The 15804-nt window shown below is 57.7% G+C and overlaps 1 protein-coding gene across 2 annotated transcripts in view; it reads left to right on the forward strand.

The window, feature by feature from the left end:
- The first annotated feature begins 5801 nt into the window (after nt 1-5801).
- The window catches only part of FRMPD3 (FERM and PDZ domain containing 3), a 34713-nt gene continuing 24710 nt past the window's right edge, over nt 5802-15804 (forward strand). The window contains exons 1-11 of one of the 2 annotated variants that reach the window (XM_052813895.1): nt 5802-5962; nt 6210-6312; nt 6695-6740; nt 8027-8131; nt 9182-9289; nt 9839-9970; nt 10526-10645; nt 10790-10926; nt 11761-11884; nt 12592-12681; nt 14211-14390. In XM_052813895.1, the coding sequence (XP_052669855.1) occupies nt 5812-5962; nt 6210-6312; nt 6695-6740; nt 8027-8131; nt 9182-9289; nt 9839-9970; nt 10526-10645; nt 10790-10926; nt 11761-11884; nt 12592-12681; nt 14211-14390 (1296 nt within the window). In that variant the 5' untranslated portion in view covers nt 5802-5811. Of the gene's footprint in view, nt 5963-6209; nt 6313-6694; nt 6741-8026; nt 8132-9181; nt 9290-9838; nt 9971-10525; nt 10646-10789; nt 10927-11760; nt 11885-12591; nt 12682-13219; nt 13329-14210; nt 14391-15804 lie in introns of those variants that run through there. The other variant, XM_052813896.1, reaches the window with a different exon arrangement.

A 15804-nucleotide genomic window follows, 5' to 3' on the forward strand; every position in this document is an offset into this window, starting at 1 on the left:
TGACACGCAGGTGGGTACGCGTCCCATCGGTGTGCCGGAGAGGTGGGCTCAGGTCCTCTCCCCTGCTGAGTATTGAGGGAGAGGGCTCATCCCAATCAGACTCTTCTTGGTGTAAATTCTCCCAGGATTTGGCAAGCTATAGCATGGGAATTTTGGAGGGCTCTGGCTTGAGTAGCTGAAAATTGCTTTTCAAACCCAGTTGAATTTACAGCCTCCCCAGCATCCTGTGATGGCGAGCTCTAGGCATTAACTGGCTCTTGGGTGGCAAAGTCCTGCCTTTTCCATGTGTTAAACCTCCTTCCACAGGTGCCCTCCAGTTCTCATGTGGTGGGTGCTAGCTCCCTGCCCTATGTCAGGCTTGTTTTAGGAGCCCCATCACAGTCCCTCTTCCTCTTCTTTCCAGGCTGGAGAGCCCAAGTCTTAGATGGGGAAGATGATGTTTGTGAGTGTTTGCCTGTGGAAGGTGCAATCCAGGCTGGGCTTCAGATTCTCGGTGGTGCTTCTGGCTTTGTCTCACAGGGCTTGTTTCAGGACAGTCTCTTCCTGCACAGAAGCTGTTTCTTCTGTTGACCTGATCATGTCTGGATGTTGGGGTGCAGGGTCTTTGTTAGCCATGCTCACAGTGTATTTTCTGTTAATAAGCAGCATTACTTTGGGAATGGCCCCTCTCGCCTTCCAAGATGCAGCTCTGAGCGCCAGGTCAGGATGGTCCCACTCCCTGCCAGGGGCCTGAGCCCCTCTCCATCCCTCTCTGCCACCCCTGGGGTATCACAGGTCCTGGGATTTCCACCTGGCGCCCATCCTTCCCTGCCCCTCTGCCTGTGTTAATCTCTAGCTGAGATGCCAGGACCATTTAAAAAGCTGCAGGCTGAGCAGCAGAGAGCTGCGGCTGCTGCTTGGAGCCAGGCTGCGGCTGCTGCTTCATTATTTACAGCTGCCTTTGGCTGCTCGCTGGCTTCTCCAGCAGCTCAGCTCTGGCGGTGCTGGGGGACACTGCTCGCCGTCTGCTTGTTCCTGCACTGAAAGCCCAGGAGTATTTTTGCCCTCAAACGGTTGCCGTCTGGCACCCGACCTCTGTACCAGCAGTGTACCTGGTGTACCTGCCAGCTCAGGACAGACCCAGTGCCAATGGTAAAGCTAACCCTTGCTAACCCTTTTGAAGAGCTCTACTGATTTTAAATTGCTTCCTAATATTGACAGCAAATCCGAGCTGGAGCACAGGGGGTAAAGTCCTGTGCCATATGGCAGAGCCGTATGCGGGCTGCAGTTCTCTAGGCTGGGTCCATGAAGGACTTCAGCCGTGAAGGCCTGGGTCATGCTGCTGCCTTTAACGTTGGTCTCAGCCAGGCTGGCACCCCTTGGTCCAGCCCTCCTCGCTTCAGCCAGCTGTTAACCGCTGCCAAAGCAAGGGCAGCCATTACCAGGCCATCAAATGCTGCCTCTGTGTGCATTGCGTGTCTGAGCAGCTTCGTGGTGGTCTGGAAATGCATCTTCTGTTTGCCCTTGCTGGGGACATCTGACATGTTAACGTGGTCCACATGGCATCTTCCAAGGTGACCTGATGCTTGCTGGGCACAGATGTGCAGATCTGATGGAGCAGAGATGCATGTCGCAGTGGATCCTGTACCAGCCAGCTCTGCCCCCTCTGCTTTTGTCCCCGCTGTTCGTCCCCCCGCGCCCTGGCAGCCCTGCGGGCTCCGTCTGAGATGGAGACCAGCGTGCAAGGCTGGAGCTGCCATATGCTCGCCATAAAAACACTTCTTGGCCCATTCCCCGGCATTTCCTGCCGCTGCCACACGTGCTCAGGATCCCACATGCCTCGCAAGGCGTTCACCAACTGCAGCCCAGCAGATGGAGGAGCTGGGCACAGTTTTGCCGCAGGAGAGACAGGAATCTGCAGGCTCTGTTTGTTCTTGGGGTGTTGATGGCAGCAGAGGAAGGGGGAGGAGAGCTGGCACCCACCCCTGCAGCACTGTCTGTGCAAAGTGCCCCTCCGCAAAGGGCTCAAGACCTTTCCGTACCCACTCATCGTCCTGGGACTCAGCCATAAGTTAAAGGTGGTTGGAAATGGTGCGAGTGTCCTGGGTAGATGGAGACCATCGCTCCACCCAGGCAGGTGGTACTGGCTTGTTCTGGTGGTGTTTCCCACTAGCAGAGATGGTCAGTCACCACTAAAAGCAAAGGGAGAAAAGCAGTCCTCAGAGGGAGCAGAGATTTATTGCAGTAGGAAATTAAAAATGTATGCATCAGCTTTTGGAGTAACTGTTGCTCTGCCTTTACCTGTCTGTGGGGGAATAAGAGCTCTGGATTCAGCCCTGCTCTGTAGCGCGGAGGTCTGAAGGTGCTCAGGAAGCTGAAGGCACATCCTTTGGTGGCATATCATGGTGGGGAGTGACTGGACGGAGCTGATGTCTCTCTTGCCTTGGGCAGCAGAGCATGACTGGATCGGTGTCTGAGCTCTGAGCGCAAAAGATAAGTGCCTAAGCCCCAGGAGAGGGGATATCTTCATGCCATGTTGGTCAAGACACTGTGAAAAGCCAGCTGAGGAGCAGATGCCCTCCCACAGAGGCACATCCATGGTGGGCTCCTACTGCTGATGGGCACAGGGGGGTTTCTACTGGTGAGTCCTTTCGCCTTGTGCTGAGCCATTTTCCAATGACCTTGTGTCTCGGTGGCATTGCGCCATGGTGGTCCCCGGGGACATGAAGGGACACGGTGCAGCCTCTCAGGCTGCGGGCGGGCAGCAGGCAGGCAGAGACATAGGCAAGGTGGGGACACAGACGTGAACGGCCATTTGCTCCCTGTGGTGGGATGGGGTCAGCGCTCGTATGTGCCCACTGAGGGGGGTGGTGGGTGTTTTCCAAGCAGCGTGGCCCAGATCACCAGCCACTGAGCCCAGGATGGGTCTGGGTTTGGATGCTGCTGATGGGGCAGAGCTGCTGAACTCCGGGGGTTGTTTTATAGCCCCAGGTCCAGGCTGTGAGAGCAAGGCTGAGAGATTTGCAGCCCAGTGCACTTCTATGCTTGGGAATTAGAAGAAGAAACACAAAAAAGAGGCTTCGGGGAAACAGTGGCTCCTGCGGTCCTGGGGTGTAACCAAGCTGTAATTACCAGTGTTAGGGAGAGTGTTACCTGCTGCTTCTGCTGGTTTTCTCTGACCTCTAGCTCTGGTCCAGGGCAAGCACATGTTGTGCCCCAAGCCCAGCGTGCAGCCCAGAGAAGGCATGTCGTACCTGCTGCTGAGCACATTACTGCTTCTCTGGGAGTGGATAAGTCCTGCTTACGAGGACACTGCTCCTCTTTTATTTAATTTCCCAGTAATGCTTCTGCAGCGTCAAAGTCTTATCAGGAGAGGAGCAGCTTAAGAGCCTGGTAAAAGAGTTTTATTGTCAGTATCCAGCTCTTTATTCCCCTCTTCCCTTTAATGCTGGACAGCAGGCTGGTTGTGGCTGAAACGAGGTGTGCTTTCTTTTCCTTTTGTCCATTTAAGCTGCTAAACTTTTCTGATGGTAACTCAGCTGCATGAGAGGCTGCTGTTCCTGGGCAGTCATCAGAGGGTCATGGCTTGGTTGCAGGCTCCGTGAGGAGGAGCGGGGTTGAGACCCACTCCCAAATTGTGCACAAAAGGACAGATGTGGGGACACAACAGCTTTAACTGGGCAGCTGTAGTCCAGGACTTGTCATCCACTTGGCTGTGACTTGGTGAGCAAACCCCTGCCTCGGTTCCCCAGAGCAGTCGCACTGAGCTCAGCCACATCTCTGAGGCATCCCAGTGCCTTGAGCCCCACAGTTCATTCTCACATTCATGCACTGTGGGGGCTTGTTGGATGGGGGGGCTGGAGTTGCTGTAGGCAGTTTGGGGGGAACGAAACGGGGGGGTCTCCCCTGGGAAGCCAGCAGCTTGGTGGCTCTGCTGTCTCTTGGCACCCAGCTCCAACTCTGCAAACAGCTGGCATTCTCCCCAGCCATGCCAGGCATGCGGAGACGCAGCGCTATGTTCAGTCCCCTTTTCAGCCGCAGACAATGGCTTTGGATAACATTCATTTGAGAAAATTGGTTGAATCGTGTGATTTTTTTAATTGTTGTTGCTGTTGTTCTTTTAAATGCTCATGGGAGTAGCAGAGCAGCTAATGAGATGGCGTGTAGCCAGTCACAGGGGAGATGGTCTCACCTGCGCTTTCCCACAGCTGCACTCTCCTGGCAATGCAGCCGGCCCTGCACCCCGCGCCTGTGGGTGCTGCACCCCCGCTGGGACCGCTGGCGGGTGCAGGACTCCCCACGGCCCTGGGAGATGCCCGCACCCTTCTGCTCCTCAGCAGTTCCCTTCCCTGGGTCTCACTGTTTTGCTTCTCCAGCCATGTGCTGCTGCATGAGGGAGGGGAAAGCCACACGTACCCGTCCAGCTAGGCACCGGGGATCAGTGGGGGTGGACCCAGCAGTGGTGGCATCCCATCACCACAGAGCGCAGCTCATCCACAGCCAGTGATGTATCCCTGACACTGGGTGGAGGCACCTGGTGCTCAGAGCCCTCCTGGCTCCCATGGGAGACAAGGCAGCAGGGACAGGGACAGACCCTGCTCCCGTAAAGGATGTCGGGACAGGTCACCTGGGGATGAGGGCCGGCACAGGGCCGTCTTTCCTGGCAGCAGTGTGCTCAAGCCCGAAGCTGTGCGTGTGCTGGCATGGAGCTGCAAGAAAGTCCCGTCCTTTTTTGGCCCCGCGTGCCATCCCTCTTCACTCTGCAGCGGGTGCCAACATGCAGTGCTGGGAGCGGGCTGGGGGGTGTCGGAAATGCAGACAGATTGCATTAGATGGATGATGCATCAAATCCTAAACTGGTAAGAGTCAGAACAATTGATATGTTGCCAAAAGGCCAGGAAAGATCTTTTTTAAGCGGGCTAAATAGTCTGGACAGGAACAAGCAATGAGCAGCACAGAAACAATGGCACGTTCATCACTTCTTGTTTTTCTGGTTGCGGCCGTGCACGTTGCCATCTGTCTGTGCTGTGCTCTGCCGCCATCCCAATGGTGCTGGGATTGCTCCCTAATAGCAGGCTCGCAGCCCTGCCAAGCAGCCTGGAGCCACGGCTGGCATTGCTCTGGGATTCCAAGGGCAGGTTTGGCATGACCTTGTCCTGGGCTGGGTCTTCCTGTCTTCTGGCTGTCAGTGCTTTGAGGAGTCCTGGGGCTGGCCATGGAAACTCGGTCATAAGGCCAGCAACCATGGCTGAGCCTGCCTTAATCCCAGTTTTCAGACTGGCTGAACTTGTTTCCACTTATCTCTGATATTGTGCAGCCCTGTTACACAGCATGAAAAAGCCAAGCATGAGTTTGCTCTTAAACCTCCGCAGAATGGGCAGAGACACAGCACTCCAGCTGTGCCAGGGCTGCTGTCTCTGAACCTCGTGGCGGTGGCATCCCTCAGGTAATGGCCAGAGTCACACCACCAGGAGTTTATTCCACACATGTCTTCCACCTAAAGAAGGGAGATGCTGGGACAGGGTTGGGACAATGAGATGCTGGGAGAGGATGACATGATTTACCCTTGGTGGGTATCTCCATGAATGTCCCCTGCCTCAGCTGCTGGTGCTGTGGCAAAGACAGGCACTGAGCAGCACCGCTCTGCAAAGGAGGATGGGGGGCTGCGGATGTCCCGGCAAGCTGCTGGGACCTGGCCGTGCTGGCAGCGATGCAGGAGGCAGGTGGAGCGGGGCTGCCCTCCAGGTTGCAGAGGGCTTGGGGTGAGCAGGGAGGGCTGCCGTGGTAGGGTGCATGACAGCCTGCCCCTCCACTCTGCAGCGCAGCCATGTGATGCCGGAGGAGCGTGGTGGCGATGATATGGAATGTGGGCAGCTGCCTTCGGACACTCTCCGACAGGTGACGGTCCAGCGCCACCCCCACTACGGATTCGGCTTCGTGGCCGGCAGCGAGAGGCCGGTGGTGGTGCGCTCAGTGGCAGCAGGTAAGGTGTGCGGTGGGGGGATCCCTGGACACGGCCACAGGGTGCCAGGAAGCACAGCGGCACCTTCCCCTGGTGGGACCCCTCCCTGGGCTCCTGTCCTCTCCTTTAGCCTCCCATGGACCTGTGGGGTGCCCTTCACACCCCCATACATGGGCAAATGCTTTGGGGGTGCTTGGGACCCTCCTGCTTCCCTCCTACCCCACAGCCCCAGGATGCCTGAGCTGGCCCTGACCCTCTCTCCTGGCAGGCGGCCCCTCTGAGGATAAACTCCTGCCAGGAGACCAGATCTTGGCCATCAACGATGAGGATGTGAGTGAAGCCCCCAGAGAGAGATTCATCGAGCTTGTCAGGTGAGGACAACACTGGTCCCTCATCGCCTCCGGGGTGGGGGCTCATGCCGGGCTGCTGTGCCCCGACCAGAGCCTTGGGGTGTCAATGCACAGCCCCAGGCTCTGCTGTCACCAGTGCTCACTGCTGGCATGGGGAAGCCTCAGCTTGAGCATTGGGAGTGCCTTGGAGCAAGTGCCATACCTGTTCCCAGCTGGCCAAGGGGTCGGCAGTTCTGGGAGAGCACCCGCAGACATATCACGAAGCACCCCAAGGAGCTTACGAAGGTCCTGGCCACCAGTGGGCTGGGGAGGGTGGGATGTGCTCTCTTGATAGCCAAATGGACATGTTGAGGTCCACCACCGTGGAGGTCCCGTCCACCTTCACATCTCCTTTCTGTCACAGGAAGGCCAAGGACTTCATCATCCTCACGGTCCTGCACACCCACCAGGTGAGAACGACAGGGCCATGGCCAGCACCAGGGGAGGCAGGACAGGGGTTAAGAGCCCTTTGGGAGACTGAGGTGGGGTCCCTGGAGACCCCGGGGGACCACTCAGGCAGCTCAACTGAGGTGTTGGACTGGTGTCCCACCACCCCAAGGCTCTTCCAAGCAGTTGGGTCTGGGAGCTGCCACAGCCCCACAGGGTCAGTGTAGGCATGCAGCCATCTCCCTCTCCTCATAACTACCTCCTTGTAGGAGGGAGGGAGGAAAAATATCCCCAGACCCATATGGTTTGCTAAGGGCATCAGACACGTCTGATGAAGTGACCCATCATGCCAGAGGTGGAAGGGAGGGATGTGCCGTTGCCATTCCCGGCAGGCTCGGCCAGGGAGTCCCTGGGGAGATGGGAGTGCAAGACTGCGGGCCCCGAGCCGTGTGGCTGGCGGTGGTGCTGGCACCGGGTGGTGATGGTGCACTGGGGCTCGGCACCTGTGGCACTGGAGCAGATTGAACCGTCATGCCGGCGACGGTGGTGGCAGGGCATCATTTCTGCTTTACTGAGCCCTTTGATGTCGGTGAAGGAGATAAGTGTGAGAGCTCCCCTGTGCTCCCCTCCTCTCTGGGAAGGAGATGCCACCACCCACTGCTGCTCTGTCAGGAGTGGGGCATGTACCAGGCTCCAGAAAAGCTTTTTTTCTCCTGGTCCTGGATGGCCGCCAGCCAGGACAGGCTGCTCGGCTGATGCCGGCGCCCTCAGACGCACACAGGTCTGCGACACAACTGCCTCCGTGCCAGAGCATGTGCAGGCAGAGGCTCCCCGGCACCTGGCACTGCCACCAGAACGTCCCGCAGGGCTGCCTGGGGTCCTGTCATCTCCCATCTGCCAGCCACCCAGCTCCTCCCTGGGGCTGCAGACCGACATTCAAGGGACTCGTCTCCCCCATCCGAACCAGTGCCGGTGCCTCCAAGTGAGCCCTGGCTCATGTCTGCTGGAGCTCAGCCTGCACAGGGGATGCCGGACAGATGTGTCCACTGGGGGTGCAGCCTCTCCCGTCATGCTGAGGGTGCTGGTGTGACTTCAGGGGCTGCTGCTCATCATTCTGGCCCTGCCTTGCAACACTGTATAACCACAGCAAAGGGGACTTGCTTTCCACCACCCCCCATTTCATGGTTCGCTGCCTGCTCCCCATTGTCATGATGGCTTCAGAGAGGATTTCTCTGGTCCCCTTGTCTGGCTTTCCCTGTGCCACGGCTCTGAGGGCAGGCAGGTGATTTACCCAGTGCTCTCTTTCCAGTCTCCCAAATCTGCTTTCATCAGCGCAGCCAAGAAGGCGAAGCTAAGGTCCAACCCGGTGAAGGTCCGATTTTCAGAGCAGGTGACAGTCGGCGAGACAGACCCAGTAAGTCCTTCCCTGCCTTCCTCTGTGATTCAACCCCCTGAGGCATCCCCGGGGCCACGGGGCGTGAGGTGGCCGGGGGCCGCGGGGCTCCTCTCCCCTGATTGGGGCTCTGCGGGTGAGAGCAGCCCTCTGGCCCAGGGAGCCCCGCAGGGCAGATGCCCTTGGGCACACTCAAGGCATTTGGTCAGTGCTGGGGGGACATGCCATGGTCCTCCCCTGTCCCTCCATCTGGACAGAGTCCCAGAAACTGTCCTTGGAAACCTGGTCCCACCTCAGTCCCCCTGGGCAGCCAAGGGTGACGTCTGGCCAGTGCCAGCACCTGCCCTAAGGAAGGTCTGTGGCTTCCAACCTGGTGCCAAAGGCTTTGCAGGAGCACCCGTGCATGGGGCAGGGTGACCAGGGCGCTGCTGTGTGACAATGGAAGCTGTTATGCTGCAGTAGTGCCATTATCTCCTAATTGCAGAAAGGCTTTATTAAGCAGCATATAAAAAAACCCCAAAACAAAACATAAAAAAACACTGTAAAGTGCTTCTAGCAAATTCTATTTTTAGGCAAAATCAATTAAGTAATTATCTGATCTAAATGATTCTTGCCAAATAAAATCGGCCTTCACCCAACTTCCTGCACAGGGCATGTGCAAGGTTGAGGTGGGCTAGGCTTGTGTTAAGGGTCAGCAAAGGGGTATCAGCTCTGAGCCACCCTGGCCATCGCCTCCCCTCTGGGACACCAGCTGGGGAGTGGGACAGGCTGCCAGGCACAGGCATGGCTCTGGGATGTGCCGGATGGACTGGGATGCTCCATTCCCACTGCAGCTACTGGGAGCTGGGAGGTGAAGCTGTCAGCTCTGAATCGCTCCAGCTCTGCATTTCTCAATGGCTCAGCAGAGATGCTGGATTTCAAGGGAAATGTGCCTCTTAGCGCATAAGCCCAGAGAAGCGGAGGATGCCGTAACCATTCCATCACTGACACTCATTCTCTCTCTCCACCCTCCCTCTGTCTCTCCATCCCCCCATCCTCCTTGCCTCCTCTGTTGCCGGCCCCACGTGCCAGGACATGTTGAAGAAAGAAGCTCTCCTCCTCATTCCCAATGTGCTGAAGGTTTTCCTGGAGAACGGGCAGATCAAATCCTTCACATTCGATGGCCGAACCACTGTGAAGGTGGGCCCCTCTGCTCCCACCATGGCATCGTGATGCTTCTCTCCTCCTGCCTGCCCAATCCATTTTTCCTTGTCTCCTGCTTCCTTGCACAAACACCGCAGTGGTGCTTGGCTGGCTGCGAACTGCCACTGCATGATAGATAGCCCCTCTGCCTCCCTGGGTGACACGATTTGCAGCTAGCAGGAATGGGTTTTTGCTGTCTTTCTCCCACTCCTAACTTTTTTCCTTGCTGTGAGCCTGCCCTCCAACCAGGAGGGAAGCTCCTGTGAGTCCCCCTGCCAGGGGCCAGCTCCTTGCAGCCCCCCTCCAAAACACCACAGTGTTACCCTAGGTCCTGGGGGTCTGGCTGCTGGTCACCTCCTGCTGCGAGGTCACTTTGCCCAGCAGTGGCTGGGTACTATCCCGCAGCCCCTCTCAGCACTGCAGGGCCTCATCCTGCACTGGTGTGACCCCAGGTGCCAGGGAGGAGGGGGGTCTCAGTGGGGTGCTAGCTCCCACCCTAGGAGGGAGCCAGTGCCTCACAGCCAAGCCTGTCTGTGGTGTTTGCAGGATGTGATGGTGACATTGCAGGACCGCCTGTCCCTGAGGCACATCGAGCACTTTGCGCTGGTCCTGGAGTATTCCAGCCCGGAGCAGAGCCACCGGTTTTTGCTGCTCCAGGACAAGCAGCCACTGGCCCACGTAAGCTGCTGGGTGCGGGAGGGCATTGGGATGGCCATGGCCGGTGGCTGGGGCACAGGGACGCTCTTCTCCCACCAGCGTGGGGCTTCACCAGGGTTGTGCTATGGGGTGGCGTAGCCTCTCCTGGCCTCTGGCATGGTCCTGCAGGCTCAGGGGTGCAAAGGATGGCCAAAGAAGGAGACAGTCAGGGTTTTACCCATCCTACCTGACAGCACCATGGAGCTGCTCTGTGCTCCAGCCTGGGTAGCTGCAGACAGCATTAATGAACAACCTTGGCTTGCCCAGCAGAGCCAGGAATCTGGCGCTGCACGGGACCAGGGATAAAATGGGGGTTGTGGAGGAAGCGTTAGCCTTGGTGGCATAAACCCCTGCAGCACTAGGCAAAGCTCTCACACCAAGGAAGGCTGGGCTGTTCCCGGGATGAAAGGATCAGGCAGTGCATGGAGAAAAGAAATCAAATCCCCCCCCTCCAGGGGAGAAGAGAGGGGCTCTCCTGCCCTGCCGGCAAATATACGCAGCTCCTGGGCTCACCGCTCCCCTCTGCTCCTGCCACAGGTTGTGCAGAGGACACACTACCATGGCATGAGATGCCTCTTCCGTGTGAGCTTCTTCCCAAAGGACCCGGTGGAGCTGCTGCGCCAGGATCCTGCAGCATTCGAGTACCTGTACATCCAGGTAGGGGACTTGCCCTAGGAACTGGAAGCTGATGGTGCTTGTGGCCCACGTGTCTGCCCAGGCTGGGCCCTGTGGAGGCATCCCTCAGCTGGTGGGTGCCCTGTCCCCATGGCTGTCTGAGGACACCTCTCCTCCCTCTTGCAGAGCCGCAACGATGTGATCAGGGAGCGCTTTGGCACAGACCCCAAGCCAGAGATGCTGTTGGGGCTGGCTGCCCTCCACATCTACATCACCGTCTCAGCCACCCGCCCCAGCCAGAAGGTCTCCCTCAAGAACGTGGAGTGAGTCCTCCTCCTTCTCCCCACACTGCCGCACAGCCCTCCTCTGTGTCCCCTGCCTGTGTTCCTGCTCACAGCCCCTGTGTAACTGGGGTGCTCCCAGCAATGTTTTGGGGTGCTGAGCGTGAGATGCCCTGGGAGCCCCCCTGGAGCTGCTGGTGGCTCACTGGCTTGGCAGCAGTGACACGCAGCCCCTGGTCCCACCACGCATAAGACCCTCGCACACTGACATCCAGCCACACACGGCAGCCTTGCCAGGGCTGGCAGGGATATTTGCTGTGAGCCCAAGATCATTTCCATGGGAACCCGGGCTGATTCTCCACATGGCATCCAAGGCAAGGAGAAGGCACTGTGGCTGTGTAATCTCAGCCCGTCACCAAGCCGTGCAGCCCTGGCTCAGCCCTCCTGCGGCTCCCGGTGGTCTTAAACCCATACAGAGTCGATCTGTGCAGGCTGGCCTTGCCCAGTGTGCACAGGGAGGAAGGGGGGAGATGGCACCTTTTGGGGAGGACCCCAAAAGAGGTTTGGGGATTTGCCCTGCATCCCTTAACCTTACATGAAGATGAGTGGGAGCTGGACTTGGCTGCAGAGCCTGGCACTGCTGCATTCCCCAGCCCAGTGCTGGTGGCTGTGACACCAGCTGGGGGTCCCATCCCCTTGGGTGCCCAGGCTGGGGGCTGCTGCTGCTCCGGCTGTGGCACCAAGGAAGTGCTGGTGTGGCTCCAGCTCCCTCTGATGGCTAGAGGATGCTCTCGGGCAGCATCCTTGGTTTCTGGCCCTCTCTGCCCATCGAAGGGCCTCTGGCCTGGCTGCTCAGGCAGAATTCCCTCCCCGCAGGAAGGAGTGGGGCCTGGAGCCCTTCCTGCCCCCCTCGCTCCTGCAGCTCGTCAAAGAGAAGAGCCTTCGGAAATCCCTCTCGCAGCAGCTCAAAGTCCACCAGAACCAGCCTGGCGGCACCAAGGTGAGCCCAACCAGCGCGGCCGTGGCTCAGGGCTGGTGGGGTTGCAGCATGCCCTCCGCCCCAGCCATCCTGTTGTCCCCGGCTGGTCAGGGACTCCTGTTATTGCTGCTTAAATGCCCTTGCATGGGAGATAAATTGCGGGGTGACAGCCAGGCAGCCACTCTCTCTCCTGAATCCACTTCCAAGAGCTGACCTGGATTTTGGGGACTGCAGTGTGGATCAGTGGGGTGAGATCAGCCGAGAGCCAGCGCTCAGCTTGGCCAAAGCTGCACACATCAGTTAAGCCTGTGTTTATTGTTATCTCTGCTTCTGGGCTTGGAAAGATCTGGAGGAGGCTGCTGAGCCACTGCCTTGGTCCCTGCAGCCGTCAGAGCTCCCCGGGGGGGTTATATATCCCCCAGGAGGGTTATACATGTCTGGGGGGATTATACATCCCCCAGGAGGGTTATACATCAAGCGTCTGGCCTCATCCCTGGCTGTGCTTCTGCTCTGAGTTACCTCCCAGCATCTGCCCAGGACAGCAGGGGAGAGGGGACCCCCTCCACCCCAAGCCAAGCCCCCAGGCTCACTGTCGGCAGAGCCCATGCCCTGAGCTGCCTGCCAACACACTGCGCACATCTGCTTGGGAGCTCCCAAGTTTGCGCCAGCCTTTTGCATTTCTTCCCCCTTGTGCTCGTGGTGATCACCTGTGTGGTGTGTTTTATCAGGTCTCCACGGCCCAGGCAAAGCTGCAGTACCTGAGGATCCTGAATGAGCTGCCCACCTTTGCTGGGGTCCTCTTCAACACAGTGGGACTGGTACGGTAATTCAGGATGGGCTGGGAGGTGCTTGGCACTGATCCTGAGTGTGTGCTGGAGGGGAGAGCCAGGGGAGATGTGGCTCCCACAGAAATTACTTCCCTCAGTCTCTTGCTCTGCCCTGCTGGGGTCCAAGCCCATCCAGAAAAGCCTTCAGAGCCTCTGCTGACAGTAGATCAGATCTTCAGCTCCACAGGGTCAGGGTCAGCTCTGTTCTTGCCAGCCTTTTGGCCAATGAGATGACCTGCTCAATGAAGTTGGAGTAGTTTCAGACACATGCTTATAGCTTGGTACTGCCCTGGCAGCATCCTGCCATCTGTCTCAGAGGAGGGCCACCCTTGGCAAAGGCCACCATGTTCATTGCTTGTCCGTGCAGGGAATAGCCCGGCTGGCCTTACTGTCTCTGTCAGCAGTGGTCCAGCCTGACCGCTGCTTGGCAGCTCTCAGGAAGCTGCCACCGCCACAGCCCACTCCTCCCTCATTCCCATCAGAGGCATCTCCACCCCTCATCCAAGCCACCTCATTTTCTCCATGGCAGGAGGAAAGCCACCAAGCCAAACAGGAGAATGGTGGACCTGCTAAGGCTCCACACTGCCTGGCTCACCTCTCCATCCCTCTTGCTCTACCTCCCATCCAGGGGTCTCCATGTAAGTGTCACCTCTCTGCCATCCTCCCCTTTACCCCCACCCAAGATCTCAGCACTTCCCTGGCTTCCCTTGCTTTGCCTCCTGGGTTCCATCTCTTGCAGCCTTTGATCTGCTCTGCTTCCACCATGCCTCAGAGCTCCTCACCTTGCAGCTCAAAGGGCTGCCTGTGGGAAATTGGTAAAGGCAGAACCACATGGTGTCTGGTTGGTGCCATGGCTGAGTGGTCAGAGCCTGCCTCCAGCACTGCCTGGGTGTGCAGTGCTGGGCAGCTCACCTCTGATGTGGGTGCCCTGCCTTTTTTTCATCTCTGACACCAAAGCAATGACTCAGAGCCAGCCTAGGAGTTGAACCACATGAAAATGGTAAGTAGTATTCCCTTATTCTCTTCTGCACTGGTCTGCCCAGCTCCTCTTCACCTCCAGGTCTGGCTCGAAGCATCCTTCCTGGGCAGACCAGAGCAAGAAACATCTCTATTCTCAGTCAAGGCTTTAGTCTTTCTTCTTTTCAAAAATACATTCACTCACTTCTCTGCTTCCTTTTCTCAGAGGCAATGTCAGATCAGGCAGATTTGTAATATGCTCTTACTTTTCTGTAGTGACATCAGCAGGCCTGAGTATTTCATGTGGACAGTCAGTTCAGTGCTTTATTTTTAAATAGCCTTGGCATCCTGCACACCGTTCCCAGCTCTGCAGAAAGGCTCAGAGAGGGGGGGGTCATGGCACCAGCTTCACCTGCTGCTCTGCAAAAGCCACCCAGCACCCGGCTGAGCTGCTGACATCGAGGCTTGGCTCCACGGAGAGAGCCAGGCACAGCCCATGCAGCCCCAGGGTGCATTTATTCACTCCTGTCTGTCTCTCTTTCTACACATGCTCATACTACCAGGATGAGAAGCAGCCAGCCACCACACTTCTGGTGGGACCCCGGCATGGCATCAGCCATGTCATTGACCTGAAGACCAACCTCACCACAGTGCTGTCGGAGTTCAGCAAGGTCAGCAAGATCCAGCTGTTCAGGGAGAACCAGGGGGTGGCCCGGGTGGAGACAAGCATCCTGGATGCCAAGGTAAGCAGGGGTGCCCCAGAGGCAGGCTCTGGGAAGAGGGGCTAGTGCGGAGGCTGTAGCTGGGGGTTCCATGCTCGCCTTTGAGGGGGTTCAGGACACAAGGGCATGTTGGAGCATCTGCTTGCAGATTTCTAGGGACTCAAAAGCCGCTTTCACGTTGTGGTCACAGGGCGCATGGTCTGCGGCATCTCCCCTGCCTGACTGGCTCCTTGTGCTGTAGAGGCAGGGACTGATGCCAAGGGTGCACGGTGCAGGCGTGGTGGTGTTCTGGCCATGATCCAAACACCTGCCCAATGGTTCAAGCAGGGTCCTTGGGGCAGATGGGGATGACACAGGCCAGGCAGGTAGCAGGGCCCATTGGAGGCAGGACAGTGCCTCGCCTCTGCTCAGGGCTGCAGAGGAGCAGTCCATGGCCATACCTGGGCTGGATGCAGGTACTGGAGGGGACTGGTGGGGTTTTGTGTGTTAGCAGCACTTGTGGAACTTGTCAAGCCATGCAGGATCATTGAATGAACTGGAAATGCTGGGACAGGGGGTGTCAGGCTCAGAGTGCAAGAGATCGCTGGGCATCCCTGGGCATGGGTGTCCCTGGCTCCAGTAAGCCACCCCCTGGGTATCTTGCCAGCTGCCTCCGTTATCCTCCCCTTCAGCCCATGGAGCAGTCTTGCCGCTCCTCGGCATACATGCCCTCTTGGGCCCTGTGCGTTATCATCCTGCCATGCCCTGCTAGTTGTTGCTCGGTGCAGTGCTGGTTCTGGCAGTCGATCCCCATGCTCAGGCCCCACCACCCCTCCTGGGTCTCTCCTGGGTCCCAAACCCTTCAGAAGGACTGCCAGCAGTACAGTAAGAACTTTACTGACTTCTTTGGTGTCTGGTTCAGCAGCCACAAGATCCTAAGGACATCTTCCATTGGCCTTTGCTCAGGTTTTTAATAAGCTAGGACACATCTCTGGCAGACCTGCAGGCAGGTAGCCGTGTCCCTGCTCCAGGGCATCCTCAGTTTCACTGCCTTCCCTTGCCCAGCTCTTCCCTGCCCTGTAGGGAAGGACAATGCTGAGAGGCAGCGATCTGGCAGATCAATGCCAAGCCTCATCCTCTCCTCTCCTCCCACCTTGAATTCAACAAGACAGAGTTAGGATTGAGTTTGGGCCAAATTAGACAGGAGCAGTGCTGTCATGTGCCTTGACATGTGGCACAGTGCAGTTGTGACTGCTTTGGGGCATGGAGATGCTGCTGCACAGCAAACAGGGTGTATCTGCACAAGCTCTCCAAGCCTTTGGCTGTAGGTCAGTTTTGCTGCCCCTGCATTCATCCCTTTTCCCTCCAAGGCTGATGAAGCTGAGCTGCTTTGCTGGCTGCCTCCATGTTTCCTCATCTCCTGCAAGGTCTCTAAGCCTCAGCCCTCTCTGCAGCC

This window comes from Harpia harpyja, chromosome 18 (assembly GCF_026419915.1).
Source record: "Harpia harpyja isolate bHarHar1 chromosome 18, bHarHar1 primary haplotype, whole genome shotgun sequence".
In the NCBI taxonomy this organism is placed as follows: domain Eukaryota; kingdom Metazoa; phylum Chordata; class Aves; order Accipitriformes; family Accipitridae; genus Harpia; species Harpia harpyja.